Consider the following 22,063-nt stretch of genomic DNA (forward strand, 5'->3'; position numbering starts at 1 on the left):
AGAAGACGAGAGAAAGAGAGAAGGAGTGCGTTTGAGATTTTCTTTTATTTCAGACACAATAAAACATTGATTGTTGCAGTTTGTTGACCCGTGAAATGTAAGGGTTAGATTCCCTTCAGAAGTGAGCATATAATTATGCAAATAGAGATCGGAGAGATCTGCTGAAGTGCTCAGGAGGACACGCAGAAGAGACATTCCAACTTCTCCAAGAGCTCGGCAACTTTGGGTAAAAAAAAAAAAAAAAAGAAAAAAAAGAAAAAGGAAAAAAGAAAAGAAAATGCTGTTGTAAAAGAGCACAACAGGGAGAGAGTTAGACATTGTGTGTGTGTGTGTGTGTGTGTGGATATTTTAATGCGCAGTGACGCAAGACTTTATAAAGCCGGACTCCTAAACTAATCGATTGGGTTTTTGTGTTATTTACAACTTTGTTTAGGTTCAATTAGGATCATAAATTACTCTCCTGACACACAAACATCATAAAACTGACCAATTAAGACGTTTTACTGATAGTCCATTGACCCAGGCTCATCATCATTAAGCAGTGACTAAAAGACACACAAGCTGGTAGTTAAAAACACTGCACGAAGTCTGAAACCCTGATGAAACAAGAAGGAGAAGTTCACCTGCTAACCCAGTGGAAGTCATTCTGACCGGATGCTCACGTGGAGAGCGTGTCAGTGACTTCGCCCGGATCCTATAGACTCCCGTGTGTGTGTGTCTTTAGGCGCTGGATGTTATTGGAGGAAACTTGTTGATTTGCGGCTTCATCTGATAGGCGGCGGGCTTTTGACGGACACTTCTTTTGCTTAACATTGGCCTCATTGTGGAGACGCGGCTCCTCTTTCGCGATCGAGTTGCGCAGCTGCCGTTAACGCGAGATGAGCAGCTCGGCTAGCCGGTCAGACTCGGGTTCTTTGGGAACTCGGCGAGCCACCGGAGCTCCGAGCTTTTATCGAGCTCTGCAGATCTTTATCCCCCTTCCCCCGAAGAGGTGAACTCTAACCCGGCCACTACTCGGGCTGAAAGTAAAGCCTTCACGATAAGAAGAAAAGCTGCTCCGTTGCGTCTTTATGGTTTGAGTCCATACGGCTGGGCGGTGGGTGGGTGATGTCCCAAACCACATACAGGCACTTTAAATAGTATACCTTAACAACGAGCCCACTATTTGCAGGGTTTACGATGGTAGGCCACGTCGCCTTAATGGTACTGTACTCTTCACTGTACTGTACTCTTCACTGTAATGTACTGTACTCTTCCTACACACTGTTCAGTACTGTACTCTACCTACACACTGTTCAGTACTGTACTCTACCTACACACTGTTCAGTAGGTTTCTCTGCGGGACGTTTGGACTTAAAGGTAAATTCAAATGAATAAATTAATTAATTAATAAAAAAAAATCACTTGATTTGATTCTGTAGGTTTTAGGCTATAAAATATACAGTCTGAACCATTTAACAAAACTGCACAATAATTGCAAGCTCATATCACACTGTATTAATAAAAGCGTTTATTTTGAAAATTGCAGATAGATAAAAATTAAAAGAAAATCAGTTGGTAAAAATTGTTCCCAATCTCAGAAGACAAATGAAAACATGGTGGAAATAACATGTATAATTTACACTCACATCAAAGTTTGGACAACAATTTGAAAACTTTTTCATTTTGAGTGATTTTAAAAAAACCAAGACAAATGCAAAAAAAAAAAAAAAAATCAAAAATAAAAAGAATAAAATTACAGGATGAAAAAAAAGACTGGTAATAAATCGTGTCCACTGAAAGCAAGTGGGATTTCACAAAAAGTAAAAGAGTCAAAATACGAATGGCTACGTGTAATGACTTACACATGGAACATATTTTAATTTATTTTGGTTTAAAGTTGCACTTGTTGTCTATAAACAACTCATGGCTTAACTGAATGCATTAGAAAAGGAAAAGAAAAAGTCTTATTTATTTTAAGGCAGCAATATTTAAATTCCAAAGCGCGTCCTTTCCAGTTTTTAGCTGCAACACACAACCACTTGCAAGTTTAATCCTATCTTAATAATGCTGTAGAGAAAACCCTAAAAGCAGTTTAGGCTTTAAAATGTTGACAGATTCAGTGCATTTCTCAATATATCCCCGTACCACTCATTTGTTTTGGCTAAAATTTGGTAATTTGGTCAAATTTGTTAAAATATGCAAATTGTGCTTACAAATATTCAAATAGTCTATCTTCAAAGATAAAAAAAAAAAAGAGGCAAAGTTTTTGTTAAATCAGGGTGACGTGCTGTCAGGTCTGAGCGACAGCTTAAGCCTTGACTAATACTACATTGTTCTGTTTGTCTTTTGTTTATGCTAAGAAAGTGACATTACGTGCTTTAGAGAAAGCAGTGGATGTCAGCGTGTCGTTAAATTGAGAGATGTGTATTTAAAAAAAATCATGTTGCATTTAAAAAGCAAACATTGAAAGGAACTGATTTTACAATTTAGAAATAAATAACTTTCCTTTTTCTAGCAATTGGGAAAGATCAAATTTTTTAAAACCTCCAAAATGTCATAAAAGGAGATATGACTAATAAAATCATTTTTGACATGCGGTTCCACATGAAATCCTTCTATCCGCTTTATTTATTATGTGGATATGACTGTAAAGAATTTATGAATTATTACCAAATTATTACCTGGTATTTCTAACTGAATTTGTTTCTTTCAGAAGTAGATGGTGAGAAAAAAGATACACCTGTGTCCAATTTGTAATTTTAAAAGCAAATATCTATGCAGAGCAAGTTCCTTTAGTGTTGTTGTGCTAATGCACTTGAGTCTAGAATAAATATTTTTTGGGTATGCCAGCCTAATCATCTGTGTGATCACCCTCATTAATGCAAAACTGGGAACTGGGTAAAACTAAATGGGGAAAAAAAGGGGGGGGGGGGGGTTTAGAGATACAGTGGGATAAATGATCTGTGGGTTAAATCCATGTTGTGTGTGTGCATTAGGCAAGGTCAGGACATTTAGATATACTGTGCAGTATCACCTGACATCCTCAATATGGCCACCAAACCCACATAGCAGCCAAGGGGAGGCACAAGCTGTACATATTGCTTTGATAGTTGTGTAATGCAAAAACGCTATTTTGATGTATACTTGCCAACCCCGAACTCAAAGGCATCAGACAATACAGAAGAAGGTGCCTACCGTAGGACTACCCCTTAAAAGCATTAAAAGCAACATTATTTAATAGAAAGCGGCCTGACCATGAAGGTCTGATGTTTTTCTATAAATCCTCATGTTTGGCCTTTTGGTGTGTAGTCATTACGGTCGAACCATCTTCCACTTCCTCCTTCTGCTCCTCGTTCAGCTCCTCCCCATGCTTTTCTTTTTGCTCCTCCCTCTGCTCTTCTTTGGGCTCATCCCTCCGCTCTTCTTTTGGCTCCTCCTCTACCTTTTTTACCTTCTCTTCCTTCTCTTCCTCCACATTGCCAGCATCCCCATCCTCCTCCATTTGTGCCTGGAGATGTTCATTGAAGAATTTGAAGATGGACTTGAAGCTATTCCATGAGGTCAGCTCATGCTTCTCTGTGCCTGTAAACACATGTACATACAGATTAAAGCGAACAATGTATTGTTTCTGTAATAATATAAACAGTACTGTACAGACATCTTAGCCCAATTGTTGCATGCATGTGTCCCTTCATCTTGAGCATTGATTTTTACCAGATCATTTTAATATCACATGTGATATATGCACCTAATGGTGACACGTTTCACACAGAAACCTGAAAACATGCAGGCTTGTACTTTTTGTGATATGCTAATGCATTTCTGGAGCAGTAAAAAGCTTACATTTTATACTCACTTCCACCTTTTGCTACTTGTCTGCAATTGCTATGCAATATCAGTCTTTAATACGCCTTCTCATGTCACAATATTAGCGTTGACAGAAAATGACTTTGCCAGACGTTAAGCAAACATTTCAATACGTGTCTAGCCTTCATTTAGCTTTTGCTCTTAAAGCCATTTAACAAGATATCCCCAAAAAATCCAAGTCTGTCATATTGTATGTTATATTGTGATATAAAAAACAAAACGCTCACTGCATTTTATTTAATTTACTGTCATATGCAATTAACATATCTATGTGATATATGACCTAAGGCTTTTGCACAGTATGATAGCGTGGGAAACTGAGCAAGTTTCTTTAAGATGAATTTTTTCCCTTGAAAATGTACAGCTGGACGCCAACTCAAGTTTCTTTATAGGCATGTCAATCAGTCAATTAAACAATCAAACTTAGCTGGTATCTGAAGTGCAAATCATTATAGCTTATTTCATGTAGGTTTTTAGAGATTTATCAGATTTTGGCTCCAACTACTGGAACTACTACTACAAAAAAACCTGTGCTGTATCGTGTTCTATATATCCCCTTTCTGGCTTTTCCACTTATTAAGATGTATGCGCAGTGGTGAACAATGGAAGCAGTGACCACCAGCGGAGGAGGATTGAGTGTTCTCTTTAGTGACTAAGGCACAGCTATCAACTCATCCACAGAAAGGCTCAGTTTCTGCCTTTCGCGGCAGGTTAAAGAATTCCCATGTTCAGGTCACTGGGCTCTGGAGGAGTGACATGTATACCTCAAGTCCTTAAGGTACCTCTTCACTGTGAGAACCACTATGAAGGACAGCACGCTAGGCCTTTAAGAGTCTTCATTTTTCTATCTGAAAATGAGCAATATGTCTGTTAGGGTGTTGTAATTTCAGCAGTGTGTGATGGATTTTAATGATTTTTTTTAGAACATCATGTCACTGACATTGACACACACCACAACCAGAGATTTTTTAAACTGCAACAGTACCTTTCCCTGTTATAGTGAGGACAAGCTAGATACATTTTTCTTGTCCAGTTGTTATTCTTTCCTCCGTATTACGCCGGCATTACTTGCCCGCAGGGATACAATTAAAAAGCACCTCTAAGGCCCGTGCCAAAAGAGTTCTCGAATGGCTACGATACTGACCTCCATGTTTATTAGATTGACCTTTGTCTGGCCAGTACTGATGAAGATAGCGATGGTGAGATGGGAAAAGGTGTGCGAGTGTGTGTATCGTTTTTTTCCCCCTAGCCTGGCGAGTGATCAGTGCCTCAGGTCAAGTTTACGAAACTAGCTATCAGCGAGTCACTAACTCCTGCCCAAACAATCTCTTTACCTGTGTAGGTCCTGGCACAACACACCACTGGAGGAGAAGACATCGCCTCCACTGCTCTTACTAATAATTTATACCCAATTTAAAGCACACAGCCTCCAATTGTTCTTCCTTCCCCTCCAACCAGCCCTTACTTCTCTTTCTCTCGCCTTCTCTCCCCTTCAGGAGTTATCAACGACAAGGGCTTGCTTTCTGTTACCTTGAACCAGCGATGAACTCGTGAACAGTGAAAGCCTCTCGCACTAATCCTGGCGATGGGGTCAGTAACAGTGTGTCTCCAAGCAGATATGCAAATGATCCAGGTCCGTTCAGCGACCCTGTGGGTGCTCCACCCTCTCCGGTGACATCAGCTCGTATACTGGCTTAAGAGCATGCTTCACTAATAGGCTTTTATTACACCACCGTGCTATCTCTAAATTGCCAAGTTGTATCAAATGTAAGTAGTGTATGTGTGGATTACACTTGCTCATTTAGGCACTGAAAAGGCAAGGACAAAGAGAACCAGGTGCAGTCAAGGGACAAATTAAATTAATACTATACTATTAAAAGATGCAGCCTGGCATCTGTCTCAGAGAAAGAAAGATGACGATCTCTTTGTAATTGTCCAGGAAATCTGTTTTTAGGATTTTTTTTTTTCATAAGCTGTCAGCTCTTGGAAGGTATAAATGATAAATTTCATGCTCATGAGTATAAATCAAAGTTTTAAAAAATATTATGAAATAACTGAGAGAAAGCCCATCTATGCTATCAGTAATCCAGGAAAATGATGTCAGAATATTTTATTTGATGAGACTTTCGATTAGGCTATTCTTTATTCATTAAAATATGCTGCACTTACGCAGGAGATTAATGTGGGGAAAATTGAAGATATAAGAATATTCAGATTTTTTTTCTTCTGAATAGAATATGGCATGAATGACATTGCATCCTTTAAGTAACCAATTTTTCATTACTAATTATTTATGTTAAAGAGGAGACAGGAAGATGCAAATGCGTAAGAAACAAAAAAAAATTAATGAATTAATAAAACATCTCACAAAGATAGCACACAGCATGCATTTGTAATTATAGGTGAAATGTGAAAATATAAAATTGTGTAAAATATAAAAATGTGTAAAAGTATCACCCACAAGCAAATGACAATTATGACTGCGGGTAAACTATCATCTGACAAATACAACTTCAAACCAGACAGAACACATAACAAAAAAAAATCTGCTGACTGTAATTAGTCTCCATCTTTAGCCAACCACTCAGACATGTCTTTTAACATGACTTTCATTTCATTTTAAAAACTGTTAGCTCACATTGGGAGGAATTTTGAAATGCCATAATTACACCGTTGTTGCAAAATAATGTTATATTTCATTCCAACGATTATGTCAACATAACAGTAAAACATTTTTTAAATAAAAATGAACAAAGATGAAATTGTGTCCTGAGTGTTTTATCGTGTCCTGCTTCACTATTTTAGCACTTTAACTGATCTTATGTAAAAATGTGGAACCATGAATCGCTGATCTGCTTATTAAACAAAAATACTGGTAGATGAGCTATAACAGCCGAAGAGTGTCGGGACATGACTCCATAAGGAGCTGAGCCGGTTCGAGCAGCTCCAGTAACTCAATCCATAAGGAGACATGAGAAGAAAGACACCACAGCATAGTTGTTGTTAGTGTCCGAGTTGAATTTCCGACAGCAGCGCTCTGTGATGCCATAGCATTCTGGCGTTTTCTCCATGACGGGGCAAAACAGGAAGCGGGCGCATTTGTCTCGAGGACTAATGAGGTGAAAACAGGTGCCAATGTTATCACACATTACACTAACACGCCCAACTTGGTATTGAGGACGCTACGTTACGACATACAAGATTTACCTTTATTTAATTAAATATATATAAATATAAAAAAACTCATATGCCACATCTCTCTGCCTTGCCAATGCCAGGAGCACTTATTATAATTATTACGAAGTGACAAAAGCCTGCCTTGTTTGTATTCTGTGCAATTAAATTAATGTATGAAAAACATACACAGAGATACAAGGCTGGAAATCCATAAACACACGCATGAATACAACACTTATCCATAACAGGAGGGATGTGTTGAAATGACCCCCGCGGATAATTATTGTTCTTTGAGCAAACAGCAGCAGAATTCATTACACATCCATGAACCAGAATGATTCTAGAAGAGACCATAGCAAGGTTTAGCACTTCAGAGTTTGTAACAGACAAACTGATGGTCCAACAACGTTCCAGTCCCTGAGCTTCCAGCGCTGTCTTTCTAAAGTTCCAGCAGTGTGTGTCCCCAAGTTTTTAGCAGTGTGTCTCTGAAGTTCCAGCAGTGTGTCTCTCTGAAGTTCCAGCATCGTTTCGCTCTGAAGTTCCAGCAGTGTGTATCCGTAGGTTTCTAGCACTATGTCTCTCTGATGTTCCAGCAATGTGTTTTCCTAAGCTTCCAGCAGTGCCTCTCTGAAGTTCCATCAGTGTTTGTCAATAAGCTTCCAGCAGTGTCTCTCTGAAGTTCCATCAGTGTGTCCATAATAATGTTCCTGTACTGTTTCCAGTTGTGTCTCTCTATTGTTCCAACAGTGTGTCTCTAAGCCTTCAGCACTACGTCTCCCTGATGTTTCAGCAATATGTGTCACTAGGTTTCCAGCACCATGTCTCCCTGATGTCCCACAATGTCTCCCACACCAAGCGGTGTGTCCTCTAAACTTCCAGGGAAATGTGTGTCTCTAAGCGTCCAGCACTGCATCGCTCTGAAGTTCCATCATCTCTGTACTGGTCCAGCAGTGTGCATCACTAAGCTTACAGGAGTTTGTGTCTCTGAGATTCAACAGTGTGTGTGTGTGTGTGTCTAAGGATTCTACAATACATGTCCTTGAGGTTCCAGCGCTGTGTGCGCCTGAGGTTTTTATTTGTTTGTTTTGTTTTATAATTTTACTAGCTCCCTGCTTTTTATACAATAAAGAGTTAGCCTTCAAACACACACACACACACACACACACACACACACACACACACACACACACACACACACAATCAGAAATGGACAAATGATAATCCTGATTGAAGATAAAGTATAAACTGCCTGAAAAGTAAATCAACAGTAACAGCACTGCTGCAAGTGCAACTCCAACCCAGGGGAAAAAAAAAAAAAAAAAAAGATTTCTAAATGCGTTGACTGTAATTAGCCTCCATCTGTAGCATGCCATTCAAACCTGTCTCTTAATTGATTAAACACGACTGGCATACTTCATTTAATTTTCAAAACTGTTGGCTCTCATTAGGGGGCATTTTGATATGCCATGATTACACTTCTGTCGCAAAATAATGGTATCTGATTTTAATAATTACGGAAAACAACTAAAAAAGGATCATTTATGTATGAAAAACCAAACGGTACACAGGGGAAGCCTGCATGATAAATGCTAACTTTGCTCTATGATGTGGACAAGCTCATCTTGTGGATGAGCTATGTAAGCTGAAGAGTGTCTGGACATGACTTCATAAGGAGCTGAGTCGGATCGAGCAGCCTCAGTGACACGTCCCTAAGGAGACATGAGGACAAAGACCACACACTGCATAGTTGTTGTCCCCGTTAGTGTCCGAGTGGAATTTCCAACAGCAGCGTCTAAGTGATGCCATGGCATTCTGACATTTTCTCCATTACATGCCTTGGACATGAAAAACGCAGATCGGAGTGCATTTGTTCTGAAGACTAATGAGGTGAGAACAGGTGCCGGTGTTATCACACCTCAAACGAACGCCCAACTTGGTAATGAAGAATGTAACGCTACAAGTTATGAGATGATTAATCAAATTTATTTATAATGTTTACACCCAACCATCCGACACACACACACACAAACAAGATTCTCTCTGTACTCTCAATGCCAACACCAGGAACATGTATTACAATTATTACTGTTGTGACAAAAGCCTGTCAGGTTTGTATTCTGTGCAAATAACGCATGGAAAAACATGTACACAGAGTCACAAAAACAAAGCAGGAAATCAATAAACATGCACCTACAACATAAATACCACAACTTCTTCATGAAAAAGAAAACGTGTAAGGTGGGTATGTCCCCCCCTCTCCTCACCCCCTCTTTTAATTACTTTAATTATTATTGTTCTGGGAGCAAACAGCAGCGGAACTCATCGCACCATAGATGAAAAAGATGAACGAGTTTCAAACATTTTACAGGGAGACCATATTATAGTTAGTGTTGTGTGTTCCCGAGGTTCCAGCAGTGGGTGTCCTTGAGGTTCCTGCAGTGTGTGTGTCCCAAAGGTCCCAACATAGTGTTCCTAAGTTCCCAGTAATAGTTTTGCTGAAATTTTAGTTGTATGTGTTCCTGGGAATTCGACTGTATGTGTCCCAAAGGTTCCAACAGTGTATGACCCTGAGTTTTTAAGCGTTGTGGGTCCCTAAGGGTCCACATCATGACCTTGAGTTTCCAGCACTGAGTATCCTTGAGCTGTCAGCAGGGAATGTGCCTGATGTTCAAACCTTGTGTTCCTGAGAGCCAAACAATGTGTGTCCATAAAGTTACAGCAGTGCATGTCCAGGAGTGTCTAACTGCAGTGTCTAAGTGTATATGTATACAAGTGATTAAAAAAACTGTGTCACACTTAAATGATTCAGATCATCAATTTTTAATATTAAACAAAGCTAACCTGAGTAAATACAAAATGCAGTATTAAAATGATGATATGGAGAAAAAGAGTTGATTATTTTGTCTGGAAAGGGTTAGAATGCCATTTCTAAGGCTTTGGGACTCCAGCGAACCACAGTGAGAGCCATTGTCGACAAACAGAGAAAACTGAAACGGAGAGAACAGTGGTGAACCTTCCCAGTGGTGGACAAAACTTACTTCAAGAGCATGACGACAACTCGTCCAGGAACTCATAGATTCTAAAGAACTGCAGCCTTCACTTGCCTTAGTTAGGCTCAGTGTTCATAACTCAACAATAAGAATGAGACTTGGCAAAAATGGCCTCCATGGGAGAAACATCATACCAAGTGTCAAACATGGTGGTGGTAGTGTGAGGGTCTGGTGCTGCTTTGCAGCTTTAGGACCTGGGCAACTTGCTATAATTAATTTAACCATGAATTCTGCATTTTAACCAAGCGCATTTGGGTTATGCAGCAAGACAAATGATCTAAAACATACCAGCAGTCCTCTGTCCGTCTCCAAAAAAAATAAAAAGGTTAAGGTTTTGAAGTGGCCTTAAAGAGGCCATTCATGCTCCAAAACGCTTAATTAAAACAATTCTTAAAAGAAAAGTGGGCCAAAATTACTCGATAGTGATGTTGAGACTTATTGCCTTTTTTTTAATCAACAATTTAAGCCAAAAGGTTAGAAGAGGTGTTGAACAGTCTGAGAAACATACGAGATTCACTTTATATCTAGGGTTGAACCCCAAATAGGGTTAAATTGAAAGCTAGTGCGCTATGCAGGGTTTAGGTTAGACCTTATACACAACAAGTAGTGCCCTCGATCAGGGATTAGAGGGGGATTTGGGTTGCAGTCTTGTGCTAGAACCTAGATGCCTCTCGTCCTATCATATCACTCAGTCAGGACTAACTGTTGTAACTGTTAGCAATTTTTTGTTAAAAAACAATTGCTGAATAAACTTGCGATAATTTGGTTGGATAAGGAACTTTGCAGAAAGGTAATTTAGGCCCTGTTGAGTGTGTATTTACGTATAGTATGGCATTAGGGTTATGTTTTTTCTGGGTGTGGGCCATCAGGCCATCGCTTATGTCGAACCATGCACAGTGTGTGTCTGTGAGGTTCCAGTATTGGGTGGTCTGTAAAGTTCCAGCAGTGCTCCCTGAAGTTCAGGAAATGTATGCCTGCGCTGTCCCTTGAGGGCCAACTGCAGTTTGTTTATTTGTAAGTGGCTTAACTTACAGTAAGTACAGTTATATAGAAATTAACTAGAAAGTTAATTTCGGAACATTTTGTCCAATATGAGAATTTGAGACCAGAAAATACTCCAGGCGAAAATGCCTTTGCGCGATATAGATATCCATCTTAGTGCCAATGACTTCAGTTTCAAGATATTAAGGATGTTATGATGCTGCGGTATTTTGGAAAAATGTATGGGCCTAAGAACCGCTACTCATTAGCATCACCAATTAGCAGGTAAATGTCATTTAAATATATGGTAGCGTTAAAGTTCTCTATACAAACTCCATCTAAATTAGTACCTCAATTACATACCATGTGTCACACTGCCACACGAACACACAGTAGGGGGAAAAAAGAGAACTGCATCCCTGACAATTCTGCAGAATTACAAAACATTTCAAGGCTAATTTGAGCGCTAATTTGTTGGCATGTCAAACAGCCTCAGCCCACGTTAGCATGATTAAGTTAGCCTTGTTTAAATGACTGCATATCTCAGAGATAAGCTGGAAGAAAAGCAAATGAAAGTGACGGGGAGGCCTAGAGAGCAAACAACTTCTAAGCTCCTGTGGCTAATCATCATTGTGCTAGCATATTTATGAAATAGATGAAGCAGGCCCATTGCTAGAGCTAGCTTTTTATAGAGTTTTATGTTTAGGCAGCTAGTCCAATGAGATTCGGGCACAGAGACTGCTTTAGTGCTTATACGCACATACAGTACGCATACACACGGAGCAACCCAGTATCAATTAAAAAACCCAGCTGCTTGTCTAGCACTAGAAGCTCTTTATAATAAAATAGTTGCTCCCTGAAGCTATCAGGTAAACAGCACAGAATGAATCTTTGAATGAGGCAAAGGGAATAAATAAATAAATAAATAAATAAATCACATCGTAACAGATGAAGTAAGGTTTTGCGTCGTTGTGTACAATGCGATTCAGAAACAGGCCTGAGTGCAAGCTAATTCACACAAGCTTAGCCCTGTATAATAGAATGTGTCAAGAACAAGCAATGACATGCAGCAGGTCAACTGAAAAACAAATCGCACGTGCATAGACTAAATGTGTCGACTTTCTTTGAAGAAGTTGTCAGCGCAGACGAAAGCATTAAAGCCATAACAAACCATAAATAATACTTTTTTGTCATTCTTGATGTTACTGTAAGTGTTTACTCACTGATCAATCATATTTATCACTTGTTTATATTGTGCTTATCATGCATCGAGTTTATAGGGCTGTACAGCGCACAGGCTATACACACTACCCTTTGAATGTCATGGTAACAATTCTTTGGGCATCCAGCATAAGATAATGAGCGGTATTGCATACGTTGTAGGTTATAGAAGGAAACAGGCACTGTCTGGCTCCTTCAGATAAGCCTACAGATAAACAGATGCACAAGCAGAAAAACGCATGGAATACACATCACATACACTTCCTTCTCTCGCTGTCTTGGCTACCAGCCCTTTTAGCATGCAGCTGACCTCTAACGCACAACGTGTTAACTCTGAACGGATGTCAGATAAGGTTAGAAACGAAATCTCGGCAAGTCTATCCAGAAACGCTCTAATAACCTCCACTGGGAGAGATGTCCTAAAAGTATAGCGCTTAATTAATACATAGCCATCCGTGTTAAACACCTCCACAACAGAGAGTGAACAAACACGCAGCAATTTGAAAAAAGAAAAGAGAAAAAGAGAAAAAAAAAAAAAGATGGCTCAAAATTAAGACATTTTCTATACAGCTTAAAGAAGCCTGACAAAATCATAGACCTTGGTAAGTAAGACAGAATGTTAAACAAGAACTGGAGTGCCAAGTGGGCAAATCCATAGCTGGTCAGTACATGAATAAGGGCAGAAGGCTGTGTGTGTTTACATTAGGAGTAGCAGAAGTCAAGAACAGAAGCGAGCTCTTCGGACTGAACCACGGCACATGTGTCATCCATACTGATAGTGTGTTAAACAAGCAGAAAGAATCAACTTCACAACGATAAACCATTTCTGCACGGGAGCCCGGGTTGGTGGTGTGTATATCAGATAATTTTTTAAAATGTTTTGTATAATGATATAATAATATAATAATTAGTTTATTTGCATCACTTTTAATGATCGATATTTTTACAAAGAAACTTATATACACATAACATTATGGCCATTGATAGGTGAAGTGAATAACATTGAATATCTTGTTGCAATGGCACCAGGACGTGGGTTGGACATATTAGGCAGCAAGTGAACATTTGTCTCTAAAAATTGGTGCGCTGAAATTAAGAAAAATGGCCAAGTTTAAGTATTTCAGCGACTTTTTTTTAAAAATTGTGATGTATAGATGAATACGAACATAGATGAACCTACTTAAAATGCTTCTAGGATAAAAAACTTGCGAACCAACAATAGAGTCATGGGTGGACAAATCTCAGTAATGGATGCGGGGAGTGAAGGCTGGCTTGTACAGTCCAATCCAATGGAACAGTCCAAACTGCTGAAAAAGTTAATGCTGTTCTGTTGGAAAGGTGGCAGAGCACACAGCGAATCGTAGTTTGTTGAGTATGGGTCTCCGTACCATGTCCATGCTGACCCGTGTCCACCACCAAAAATGCCTACAATGGGTAAGTGAGCATCAGAACTGGACCATGGATCAATGGAAGCAATCAAGCATGTGTGAGACGTGCTTGAAAAACAAGTCTGATCCATTAAGGCCCTCGCAACTTACTGCTGCTGATGGGATGACGGGCTGACCCCCCTGACTGACAGGCTGACCGGTGTATATGTACAGTATGTACTGTATGTGTATTTCTAAAACAGTTAGTTTTGACCAAGCAATTTGATCAAACAAGAAGCATTCCATGAGTGCTGTTATAGAGTATAACAGCACTGTTATATTTAGATATATTTCGACATATGAATGCTGCACCCTGACACCTCTCTCTGTTGAGGGTATTTGGTTTACATGAACTGGAAAGAGCTGTATACTATCAGAAAAGCAAAAATATTACGAGCTGACACACAACAGGTATGAATAAACAATCTCAGATCACTACATGACAACCTACAGTATAAAAGCAATATCATACTTAAGGTCATGCTGTTGTGCTGAATATTAGCATGACTCTGATATCATCAGCACTTGGGCTGCGCCCTCATGCCGCATCACAGCTGTGCTGATATTTAGTACAACAGAACTCCCTCTCATGTGATACTGCTTAAATTACATTTAGATCCCGACCGAGTATGGTAAAGAAAAATGCTAAAAAAATAAAATAAAATCTCCCCGGGAAGAACTGAGGAATAAAACTTGAGCGGAACAGACTTAAAAGGAGCCATCCTCTTCTGGGTGACATTTGACAGTGGGATTATAAATCAATACCCTTCAAGACTTTCAAGTCAAAACAGTCCTAAGTGTGTTGAAAGGAGCTTCAGTGCGCGCATCAAAGTCTTTATGATTACAGCAGAAGTTCTCATGTATAAATCTACAGTATCCAGGTGACATTATCGACTAAAGGAAGCGTAATCTATCTCTGAGAAGCATAATCTTTAGGGTGTCCACGTAAAACCACCCACAACACATACAAATTATATAATAAACCGAATCCTAGACTGTCTAGAATTTATAAAACAGCCATTTAAACTGCAAAAAGAAAAAAAACATTAAACATATCAAACATAAAAACCAACACACGTTGACCAGAGATTGAAAGAATTATTTACACCAAATTAATTTTTTTTTTAATATTGGTTTGAAAATAATTTACATAACATAAACATGGAAATATATAAAAATGAGTATTGTGTTTCGGGGGGGGTGGGTCAAGCGTCACATTTGGACAAAGAGGAGGCAGGTTGAACCGGCAGGTAATGTGTGATGATTCTCCCCTGTGTGTGATCACTGCAAATTTACTTAAGGATGGCTTGTTTGTCTTTTAGGGAATGCCAGTAAACAGAGAGAGACAGAAGAGAGCTCTATGTGTTTATGTTTGTGCATGTTTGTCTGCAAGTGTGAAAATGGTGAAAAGCGCTGAAAAGTAAAAATAAAGAGGCTTGAAGCATTTATTAAGCATCCCCGTCTCATGAATCTGCCTTCCCACCCACACATGCCAGGAGTGTATCATTGCGAAATTGGTGCATTTTAAAAGACGCGTCCATTTACAGCATTTGGCAGACGCCCGCATCCGGAGTGACTTAAACTTTATCTCATTACACATCTGAGCAGTTAAGGACCTTGCTCAACGGCCCAACAGTGGTGCTGGGGTTTAAACCTAGGACTTTTCGATCAGTAGTCCAATGCCTTACCCACTAAGCTAACCCTGACCTTTCCAGAACCAATTTCTAATTCTCCAAACATCTTTTTTTAAATGAAAGAATGAACATTTTAGTTGAGTGTACTAAAATTACATTATGTGCAATAACTTAATTGGAACTCAACTAATAGATTCGACTACAAGTGTAGACCCTCACTCATATTTAAGATGCATGAAAGCCCCAGGTGTAATCTGTGCCTCAGTGTTCCTCATTGTTCCAGCAGTAATAGTGCGGTGTGATCACTGACTAGCACTTTAACAGTTACCTCACTCAGTAACAGTTATGCATGTCATCCCAGCCTTAAGACTGCTCACAACCAAAGAGCCCTCCATGCTTCTCAGGTGAAAAAGCCCTATTCACTCCAGAGTGTAAGAGTTTCTTAATCTAGCCTGTGATGCCATCTTCAATTAGGGTCACTTTACGAGTGGCCCCAGGTATGCTAGGTGGCAGATGGAATGGAGTTAGTAGCAGCGGCTAATGCACAGGACCACACTTCTTACAGGCCGCTCTGACCTCGCTAGCCCCGCATTAGCGGTGTTATTTTGGAGGGGAGGTAGAGAGATAGGTCTGGAGTGGGCAGCAGGGGCGGGCGGAGCATAAATAGATCACTTAGGGGAACAAAGTGTAATTAATGGGTGGATGGAGATAAGAGGGCCTTGGCTGCTATCTGGGAATGTGCTAATGGGGTTCACATACACTCAGCACGTGCAGGGAACAACCCCTTACAGAGTGTGTGCAAATGCGTATGCCGGGAGGGAAAGCCAAGGTGTGGTGCAGACCCCGCCTGAATGTTGATATTTATGTTTTACTGAGCATATAATAGAGTATAATCAGAATGGCCACTGTTTTGTTGCTGAGAGTTTGCTTTGTATGTAGAGTGCTTTTAAACTGTAAAAAAAAAAAAAAAAAAAGTTGCATAAAATAAACATCAGATCTATCTTGTTCTGTTAAATAAAAAGGATTGTATTGAGAGTACTTTCTCTCTAAAAAAATGTCATAATTGGCATCCCTATGGAATGTTTTCAGTATACTCATGTAAAAAGTAATCTTGAAAGATTTTCTGATTTGCACGCCATTCCCAGAAACTCTATTGCCTTTAACAACGTCTTGTTTTCATGCAGGATAAATGTGAGGCTGCACACAGTATGTAAAAAGCATTTTTTTTTTAAGAACAGCACAGATTAGATGATGCTTGTGGTTGTCAGGTTTCTACAATAGCAAGCTGTAAGAAAGAAGCCCTTCCTAAAAGCATCAAAAGATGAAGCATCAGAATGTGGTTAGTCATGTATACCACAAGCATGTGGACCAAAAAAAGCACCTCATGCAGAAATATGGAGGTGCTTCACCTGGTGGTTCAGGAACATATAAAGATCACCAGTATCATAAATTCTCCTACATGACGGGATATTTGAGCTCAATACATGGTTGGCAACAACACGACTTGGCAATATGATGAGCAAAATGAATTGGAATTCTACTGAAAACCTGTTGTGTTTTTTTGGGGGGTGTTTTGTGGTTATTTAACCATCACATCAAATCATGAATAATGTTATTACATTTGGCTCTGTCGCTGGACTTCAAATGAAAGGGACATTGTTGTTTACTCATCTAAGAGGCCAGAGGAAGTGCTGCAGTCGGTTGAAGGTCAGGCGACGGTGATGGCGAGGATACTAACTGACAGGAACTTCCGGACACTGTCCTTTCTGCATGGCCCCTGCGTCAAGGGCCCGGCCAGGAGCCAGCTGGGAGGGGGGCTCTATGACCACTGGGAGGTTGTTTGAGTTGGATTTCCCCTGTTTGTTTCAGCACAGACAAGGGAAGGAGGACACTGGGGCTAAGCTACGGGATTCCCCGAGCCCACAGATTCTAAGAAATGGCCAGACGAGCTAGACGTGCACACAGATAGGTTTTTGTTATGATGAACTGGGTTTTAAATCGTTCTGACTATCATAGATCGGCTACTCTGATTGACCCTTAGAGACACTGAGTACCGGGACAAAAAGTATCTTTGACTTAAAAAAAACATTTAAAAAAACACCTTAATGGGATAGGAACACAAGCAAACTTTTACGTACTTGGTGTTATTTTGCTTCTGACCTACGTCTGACCCCTGAAAAAGTCCAGCTGTGCTATGATAGCAGTGTAGAGTGAGGATGAGACTGCAATTTGTCAGGCGGTAGAATGAAAGAAAGAAGCAACATAAGGAAGAAAAAGTGTCTTCAAAGGAGAAGAGGGAAAAGAAAGTTCTCAGCAGTTCAAGACTTTTATTTGGCCTTGGATTGTCTGCAGAGAGCTGATGACAGGAGAGATGGAGGTTGAGAGAAGGACTAAAAAAAGAAAGAAAGATATCTCAAAATGGCAAGGTGAGAGATAACTAGCTGGACAAAAGCAAGCGCAGAATACATTTCTGTGTGTAGTGTCAGACATTATTGCCATACCGTCCCCAGGTTTGGGGTTATTTATATCTATAGGATTTAAATATTTGTTGCACATAATAAAATACAATACAACAAATTATTTGTGATCATAACTTTGGGTTTGCATCTTTGTTTCTGCTTATGCTGCACTCTCAGAGTTTGCTGTTAATTCGTTTTTTTTTTATTTTTAATAAAGACATAACCGCCTAACTTCTGTTATTCTGGAATTATTTCAATTTTCCACACGTCTTCCGCTTTGCTCACTTAAGTTTGTCCTCCTTTTGTCATTTTAAAATTTTGTGGACATCACATATCTCAAAAGGTGCTAGCATTATATGAGAAATTATTTTCTGAAAAGAACTTTGTTGACAGAAACTCAACATGCTCCTGATCTGATCCTCATCCTGATCTTTAACTAAGTCATGTTTTGTTGACTCTGAACCCACAGATTGTTATTAGTTACAGATTGAAAAATGTCCAAATGTAAAAGGTAAAGATACAAAAGGCATGGCAAAACAAACAAACAGCAACAAACCAAATGGAGTGATGCATAAGGCTTTCTAAAAATATCCCACCAAAAAAAAAAAAAAAAAGCAGCCAGGTGGTCAGTTCACGGATGGTAATTTCGTCGAACATAATTAGCAGGGGATGAAAGTTCAGTGCAAACAGCGTGCCCACACATTAACTCAGCAAACAAACACCAAATCCTGGCATCTAAAAAGAGCAGATTTCTAGTGTAAAGATAAAAACCAAGTGTAGGAAGAGTTAACCTTGTGATAGGCTGCCTCACCCCCAGAGTTATGCATTTTTCATGCCATGTGAGTCAGAGACAGAATAATTATCACTCAACTCTCCCTGCAGATGAGACAGAAGATGAACTGAGATGTAGGTTCACCTCAGACGTAACACAGAAGTGAACTTGAGTGAGGCTAATTTAGTGCAGTAGCTTCCAGGCAAGGTCTCCTGTCTTGAGTTCCACAACTATACTGACCTTAAAAAGAGGCACATCTCAATCCGTCCTTGCTGTGAGGGCAAAAACACACACAAATCCCATCTTTATTTGATTCTGTAGATCTGTATCTGACAAGGTCAGCTGACATCTGACACGCGCACCCGTCTAAATACAAACCCACACCTGTGTAGGACACACAAATGTAACAACTCACCGTGACCCTGTAAGCCAGGTACAATTAATCAAAATTAAATTGACGATCTAGATCTCGGCTGGGGCAAGATTACAAGGATAGGTTGTGTATGTGACGGGTCTGTGTATGTGCGTGTGAGAGACAGAGGTTAGGGTCAGGAGACTCTCTCAATCCTGCGCTATTGACTGCAGAGGTGAGAGTCGGCGAAGGGAGCGGCAAATAGAATAAAATGATCGATATGTTTTCACCTGTCAGGAGGGAGAGAGCACTTAAAGGGGAGCAAACTTTCACCCCACAGCATATCATATTGATCAAAGGATGTAAAACCAAGCCAAAGGCTGCATGGCTACCGACCCATATGAAAAAAACTACGGGAGATAACGTTGATCTCTGATAGTGAAAGTTTTTTATTTTCAATGGCGTTACACCACAAACATGACATTTTGTTGAAAAATGTTAGATTTATGCTTAAGGCACTACACTTAGGGTGAACACCTAATATGTAAACTGAACTAAAGTCTAATTAAAAAAGTAACAGAAAATAAATGCAATGCTTCTGTCTAAGGAACCAATCATGGCAGAAATTTTATAGAAAAAAAAAAAAATCTACAACCCAGTGGCGTGTGATGCATTTATCACCCAATAGGATTGTCCTGAAATGTTTTATTTCTTTTACACCAAAACGTAATGTACATTATAGCAAATGCAATATAGTGCAAACATTCCTGTTATCAGTTATCTTACACCAGCTATGAACAGTTGTTTCTTCTTCTCCATCTCTGAAAATCCATAATGTAGGGAAACCTACTGACAGTTACATACTGCTGAAACTAAAGAATCCATCCAAAAAATATTATATGAAATGAAACTACATTTTGACTTTTTGCTTTTCCGGTCTGTGTGAATGGATTGTTACTATAGAAACGCTAACATACAACTTATTAATTTAATATGAATTACAATGGGTATTGCGGTTAGAGCTGCTGTTATAGCAATCAGTTGTGAGAAGCATGGCATCACATGTTATAATAGCACATTACGGAATCTTATCAGATTTTTTTTTCCCAGCCAACACGGAAGAAAAAAAAATCTGCAAGTTGATCTGAGCAGCATTGGATTCAAAATATTCTCTACATCTAGTCAGATAAAACAGGCAGGTTCAAGGGTTCAGGTTTTAAGTGGCTTGGTTTTTTTTTATATGCAGAAAGAAATAATTTTGCCATTGTGTGTGAGAGTTCTGCTGCACTTAATGAACACGTGTGGTCCACCTTTTAATTTCTAGTGAGGTAATGATCCATTACTCATTAGCGCAACGTCAGCTTGCGTTGGAACCATCTGAAGGTGATAACACTATTACGAGTTATCACCAAGTATAATGAGAGACCGAGAGAGCATGAGAGATGCTGTTTAAAGTGTGGGTGGAGAGAGAGACTCCCAGTCATAAATCATGAACAGAACGAAGGGAGAATTTTTACACCGATAAATTATGTCTGAGAGTTCAAACATCTTTTTATCTGCACTGAGCTGCTAAGTGATACGATTTCATGTATTATGGGTGCCGGTGCATCCTTTCTCCATGAAAACCCATTGCGATTCAGCAAGTGGACTCACTTTCATCTGAAACGCCTAACATAACATCCCTCCCATGCTTCTCCTCGAGGCTTAAATGCCTCGTTAATCCCTCCCTCTCCTCAACATCACCCATGGCTATCAATCCTTGTCCAAAATGGTCAATTCTCTCGAGTTTTATTACTACCCGTCCTTGGTTATTGGGCTGCTGGCGCGATTTAAATCCTTGTTTCATTCCACGTCTTTACAGCGCTGACCCCAAGAGCCTCAGTAACTCCATACCAGGTTCGTTTGAAGTTCTAAAATGTTATGACGGTACTGCGCGCCCGCACTGGTTTATAGATGATATATTTGATCAAGTGGGTCTACATACTGATGCATTTGAAACTTTACTCCAAAAGCCTTTCAGTAAGTTGCCAGAGGGTTGGACTGCTGTGATGGCTGGAAGTGCCAGATTACAGTATAACCATGAAAAGCCACACACATTCTCAATTGCTTGTTGGACTTTGGGAGGAAAGTGATATAGTATGTTTGTTGTTTGGAAAAAGATAGGACATATTTTGCTTTAACTCAACAGCTTCGTCATTGTGTCCCTGACCACAGCTACAAGACTAATTGCTTGTCATAGCCTTCATGTCACTGATTAATGAGGAATGGTCAAGTGTCTTACCTAAGAGAGTTAAACAAAACTACCAAAATTCAACAGGGCTTTATATTTTCTCCAAACATTATGGATTTGACATTTCAAGAACTCATTGAACAATTCAAAAACATATATATAGATAAAAAAAAAAACTTCCATGTTTTAGCAATGAAAATTGCTAAAAGCGCTATACAAATAAATAAATTGTTAAGTGCAAACCTGTTCTGTATAATTTTTCTGCACATTGTCCTGACCTACTTAATCAAAATTTATTCATCCATGCCTCAGTATACAGCCCTTCTTCTCCCCTCCTATACCCTGTATGATAAGGCAACTTATCCAACCGTTCTTTCTTTCTTTTTTTCATTTAACACATTAATTCAGACTGTGCTCTTCCCGCAAACTGTTAGAGCTTGCACATATTTCTTTTGCTGTCTCAGAGGACGGAAAAGTGATCTCGCACTTCTATCAACCATGTCGTGTGTATTTTTTATCTGATGCGAACGCTTTGCTTCTCCCTTGAGCAGGAACAAGCACAGCCAGATGACGGAGAGAGGGCTACAGAAGGTCTTGCTCTGCCTTCTTTTAATTCCCTACTCTCCCTCGACTCTCCTACCCCTGACTGAAACCGCACTGAGCATACAAAAACAATACAAGATTTTCACGTTTGCAATTGTTTTTATTATTAAAAATAATTTAAAAAGGAGAAAAAAAAACAGTCGTTAGCAATTCCAACCAGTCCATAGCAATATATTTTAATGCCACTGACTGATTCACTTTAATAGAAGACTTTGCCAGTGAATAATAAAAAGAATTGTGTAAAAAATTATAGGCAAAGATGTTAAAACTCACACCATGGGCCTACTTAAAGTAATTTACTCAAAATG

At 39.4% G+C, this 22,063-nt stretch overlaps 1 protein-coding gene across 3 annotated transcripts in view; it reads right to left on the reverse strand.

The window, feature by feature from the left end:
• Nucleotides 1–1,492: 1,492 nt before the first annotated feature.
• The window catches only part of fam172a (family with sequence similarity 172 member A), a 173,877-nt gene continuing 153,306 nt past the window's right edge, over nt 1,493–22,063 (reverse strand). For all 3 annotated transcript variants that reach the window (XM_053480560.1, XM_053480561.1, XM_053480559.1), the window contains exon 11: nt 1,493–3,564. In XM_053480560.1, the coding sequence (XP_053336535.1) occupies nt 3,257–3,564 (308 nt within the window). In that variant the 3' untranslated portion in view covers nt 1,493–3,256. The remainder of the gene's footprint in view (nt 3,565–22,063) is intronic.

Source organism: Clarias gariepinus, chromosome 21 (assembly GCF_024256425.1).
Source record: "Clarias gariepinus isolate MV-2021 ecotype Netherlands chromosome 21, CGAR_prim_01v2, whole genome shotgun sequence".
NCBI lineage: Eukaryota > Metazoa > Chordata > Actinopteri > Siluriformes > Clariidae > Clarias > Clarias gariepinus.